Source organism: Phacochoerus africanus, chromosome X (assembly GCF_016906955.1).
Source record: "Phacochoerus africanus isolate WHEZ1 chromosome X, ROS_Pafr_v1, whole genome shotgun sequence".
NCBI lineage: Eukaryota > Metazoa > Chordata > Mammalia > Artiodactyla > Suidae > Phacochoerus > Phacochoerus africanus.
Window position 1 is genome coordinate 101,551,518 of NC_062560.1, and position 4,850 is coordinate 101,556,367.

At 54.2% G+C, this 4,850-nt stretch overlaps 1 protein-coding gene across 1 annotated transcript; it reads left to right on the forward strand.

Annotated features, from left to right (window-relative positions):
- The first annotated feature begins 1,203 nt into the window (after nucleotides 1–1,203).
- Nucleotides 1,204–4,295, forward strand: ZCCHC12 (zinc finger CCHC-type containing 12). The gene is made up of 4 exons (XM_047764644.1): nucleotides 1,204–1,270; nucleotides 1,625–1,676; nucleotides 1,872–2,012; nucleotides 2,443–4,295. Exon 4 carries the CDS (start codon nucleotides 2,570–2,572, stop codon nucleotides 3,779–3,781), a length of 1,212 nt encoding a protein of 403 aa, XP_047620600.1. The 5' UTR covers nucleotides 1,204–1,270; nucleotides 1,625–1,676; nucleotides 1,872–2,012; nucleotides 2,443–2,569; the 3' UTR covers nucleotides 3,782–4,295.
- Nucleotides 4,296–4,850: the final 555 nt, after the last annotated feature.

Genomic DNA, 4,850 nt, shown 5'->3' on the forward strand with positions numbered 1-4,850 from the left:
CCTTGCCTCTTCCAGTTTTTGGTGGCCGCCAGCATCCCCTTGCTTGTGACGGCACCGCTCCAGTCTCTGCCTCAGTCTTCACAACATCTTCTCCTGCTCTGTGTGCATCAGCCCTCTCTCCAGTTCTCTCTCTCAGAAGGATGCTTGTGATCGGTTTTAGGGCTCACTCAGAGAATCCTGGATAATCTCCCCGCATCAAGGTTCTTCATTTAACCACACCGGCAAAGACATGTTTACTTTATAAGGTAACCTTTACAGGTTCCAGGGATTAGGACTTGAACTATTTGGGTGGACATTACTCAGCCTCCTACAGAGTTCAAAATCTTTGCATACAATTCCAGGAGGCTCACGGAACATCCGCTCCAGCCAGGCATTTCACCATAGCTATGCTGTAGACAGATACACTGGAGGCCAGTCTATGATTCACCATCCTCTTGACACCTCACAATCAACTACAGTGCTGGTTAAAAAATACAAAATCCCAACCCCAGCACTACTCCTGGTAAATCAGAATCTTCCAGAGGCCAGGCCCAGCAATCTGCATTTCTGACAGGTTCCTGAAAATGACTGAGGCGGCCAGCCTTGCACCGAGACTTTACTGAGTAGCGATTAAGAGCCTGAGCGCCGAAGTCCCCTCACTGTTAAATGAACCTGGTAACTCCTTCACAGTACAAACTCTTTAAAAAAGAGGAGCCTATTTGCACAAAAAAGCGCTAACGCTCCCCCCCCCCCAATCCCTCTACACAAAGATGAAGAACTTTTATTGCTTATCTGATTTCGATTCCACCTCATGTTTAATGCACCTGGCTTCAAGGCCCAGCGTTGAGCGGAGGGAGAGAGGGAGAAGGAAAAGCCCCGCCAACTCCTCCAGTCCCCGCAACCCAGCGGCACTTGACGTCCCGAGGACCTGCCGCCCACCTCCCCCCACCCCCTACTCCGCCGCGGCCGCCGCCGCACAGTCGCATCCAGCCCGAGGCTGCGCGGGGAGCCCGCCCCCGCACCCCGCGGATTGGCCGCGGCGGCCCGCTCGTCACGCTCTTTTGTCTCGATGGGCCGAGGATAAAAGCCGCCGCGGCTGCCTTGGGAACCGCGCTGCCTCGACTAGGCTACCCCTCGCTGGGCGGCCGTGCGAAGCAGCTCCGTCGGGCGGTCCCCGGTCGCTTAGCGGCCGAGGAGGCGCCCGTCCTTTCTTCCTGCAGGGCTGCGGAGACCGAGGGCGGAATCGCAACTGTCAAAGCCGGAGTGTCGGCTGCCCACCGGCGGAGCACAGGTAAAGAAAGGGGGCGCGATTGCCCCGCGCGGAGAGAGAAGGGGGAAGCCCTTCCAGGACCGGGAGGCTCCCCGTTTGGGGAATCGAGGACTGCGCAGCAGGGGACAGAGCACTCCTGCGGCCCCGCCACGCTGAGGGAGGAGGTGGGGTTCCACTGGATGCTGCCGAATGGGTAGGATTTGTCTGGATTGAGAGGGGGCCGTTTTCGAGGGGAGGTGGCAGGGGGTGCGGTGGAGAGGGCGGGGAGAATCGCAAGCTGTGGGCCTTGAACTCCCTTTGCATCTCCTCATCTCTTCCTTGGGGAGAAATCCCTGGGTGTGCGTGTCCAACTCCTCTTCCCTTTCTCCGTGGCAGGCCACCAAAGCCCAATCCGAACTTGAATTCTGTGCCGCTGATTGCAGAGCTGGTAGGGTGATGATTTCCCGGGGGAAATGTCACGGGGAGGGGGGCTTGCTTTGGCTCGTATTCAGAAGGTGGGAGAGGGAATTTTCCGCTTGGCCACTGCGGAGGTGCTGGTGGGATTGCGGGGTGCGGAGAGGGAGCGGGATGAGGGACCCACCGCTTCTGACCCTTCCTTTCCCTGCCCTCTGCGGCGGCGCAGTCTTGACGCCCCGAGGTCCCCGGATCGTCGACCCCCGGTGGACGGAGATCGACTGTACCCCAGAGGCGAGCTTTCTCACGGAAGCCACCGGTTGCCGAAGCAGGAAGAGAAATAAAGGCGCGCGCCTATTCCTGAGCTCCTGTAAGAATCTGAGAAATAACGGGGGCAGGGGGACTTTAAGAAGGGGGTGTGGTTGAGACCTGAGACCGAGAGGTTAAGGAGATCTTATTTATTCCCACAAATCTGCGACCGTTGTGCTCTATTTTGAGAGCCCAATATCAGCTCCATACACTATTACACTTAGAATTAGAAGCAACAGTTGCCGTCCCTCTTGAAGGACTGGCGGGAGGAGATGGATGTGGCTGTAAAAAGCAGCCTGCTAACACGGAGTCACCGGCTGGCTCCGTGAGGTTGTAATTGCCAGTCTCCTGGGGGATATTTTTAGGGCACTGGGCAGATATAAAATGTACTGCAGGATATTCAGGAAGGGAGAGAATACAGCTGCAGCCGGTTCCTGTATTAACCCTTCCTCTCGTGGTGTGTGTGTATGTGTGTGTGTGTGTGTTTTCAGCTCCTACTGAGATAAGGGAAGGCAGAGCTTCGCCCTGCTCTCCGACAGCTCCAGCACGCCTGCAGATTAGGCTCTTCCCCAAAGCCTGAGCATCTTGTTATACTCAGATACCCGGTCGCCGTCCGTGATGGCAAGCATCATTGCGCGCGTGGGTAGCAGCCGGCGGCAGAACGCACCCTTGCCGCCTTGGGCCCATTCTATGCTAAGGTCGCTAGAGAGGAGTCTTGGTCCTCTAATGGCCAACATGGCAGAGAGAAACATGAAGTTGTTCTCGGGGAGGGTGGTGCCAGCCCAGGGGGAAGAAACCTTTGAAAACTGGCTGATCCAAGTCAATGGGATCCTGCCAGACTGGAATATGTCTGAGGAGGAAAAGCTCAAGCGCTTGCTGAAAACCCTGAGGGGCCCCGCCAGGGAGGTCATGCGTTTGCTGCAGGCGGCCAACCCCAACCTAAGTGTGGCAGATTTCTTGCACGCCATGAAATTGGTGTTTGGGGAGTCTGAAAGCAGCGTCACTGCCCACGGTAGATTTTTTAACACCTTGCAGGCGCAAGGGGAGAAAGCCTCCCTTTATGTGATCCGTTTAGAGGTGCAGCTCCAGAATGCTATTCAGGCAGGGATCATAGCTCAGAAAGATGCAAACCAGACTCGCTTGCACCAGCTCCTTTTGGGGGCCGAGCTGAATGGGGACCTGCGCTTCAGGCTCAAGAATCTTCTTAGGATGTATGCAAATGAGCAGGAGCGTCTCCCCAATTTCCTGGAGTTGATCAGAATGATAAGGGAGGAAGAGGATTGGGATGACACTTTCATTAAACGGAAGCGGGCCAAGAGATCTGAGTCAGTGGTGGAGAGGGCAACTAGTCCAGTGGCATTTCAGGGCTCCCCACCCATAGTGATTGGCAATGCCGACTGCAACGTGATAGAGATAGAGGATACCCCCGATGACGACTCGGATGAGGACGTGATCCTGGTGGAGTCTCAGGACCCCCCACTTTCCTTCTCAGGTTCTCCTCCCCCCAGGCGTAGAGCCAGACCCCTGGATCCAGTGCTAGTCATTGATTCCCCCGACAATTCTCAGGCTCAATCGCCTTCCACCAGCAGGGGGTCTGGGTCTAAGAATGACGGTCCGGGGGATATGCGTAGAACCCGGAAGCGAAAATACACCATCCGCTGTTCCTATTGTGGTGAGGAGGGCCACTCAAAGGAAACCTGTGACAATGAGAGCAACAGGGCCCAGGTGTTTGAGAATCTGATCATCACCCTGCAGGAGCTGACACACACGGAGGAGGAGGGGCCGAGAGAGGCCCCTGCTGAGCCCAGCGACCCTTCTGAGCCACAGTGAGGTGCTAGCCCCCAGCTTTAAAAGACCCCTAACCTATATTCAGAATCCAGCAAGGAGAAACATGGGGGGGGGGTGTGCTTCTAACTGCATGAATTAATCCACAAAGCGGTTTTCTTTCTGGGTGGAGGAGAAGAGGTCCTGGATATTAGTGGAGGGAGATGGCCTGACCTCCAGCCTCGCTTCCAGTCCCTGCTGCCTAAGGGTCTACCTTCTGTGTGTCCTCAATGGCTGTATTCTCTTTGTGAAAGTGGTATAATTCATTGTGAAATACTACAAACAACAAAGACAAGTACAAAAAGTACAAATTACCCAAAACCCTCCAGCCCTTATATAACCATGGTCAACCCTTTGGTGAAGGTCCTTCTAGATATTTCCCTACCCCTATGTACCCAGATAGATATATGTACAGATACAAGTGATCAAATATAAGTGTTGTTCTAAAGTCTGTATTTTTTCACCAAATAATATATGTCGTGGGCTTCTTTCTATGTCAATAAATCTATATCAGCATCTATCTTACTGTCTCTGGTATTATTTTAGGAAGGAGGAAAAAGGAACAAGAAACATATAGTAAAAAGCTATAAAGGGTGGGGTTGTACCTCGCGGTGGTTTTTTGTTTGTTTGTTTGTTTGTTTTTTAATCAACCTCATTTTGCAGATGAGGAAAGGGGAAGAAAGAAATGGGCTGAAAAATATTCCCCCAAAGGACAATTATTCCCCCAAATGAAAGAGTCCCCAAATGGAGAGAGCCCCCACCACAACCGACCTGTCTGTCCCTTAGGACACAGCATCAAACTCCAGCACCCACTAGTTGCCACCAATGTAATGCTTTCTTCTCTGATGTATCCAGAAGATTCTGATAGCGGGCGAGTCTGGTGCTGAGGTGACAACCCCAGATGGGGATGGCAGAGGCAGCTCTCCCTCCGGGTCACAAGTGGGAAACTCTCCCGCCGGCGGACAGGTCCCCCTCCCCATCCCCCAGTCAAGGGAGGAGAAGGCGGAGCCCAGCACCTGAGCCTGAGCCCGGAGGCCCGGAAAGTATAAGTTCGAGGACTCCAAGCCAACCCCAC

Coding starts and splice junctions, on each gene's coding strand:
- ZCCHC12 (XM_047764644.1), top strand. CDS start 2,570: ATGGCAAGCATCATTGCGCGCGTGGGTAGCAGCCGGCGGCAGAACGCA.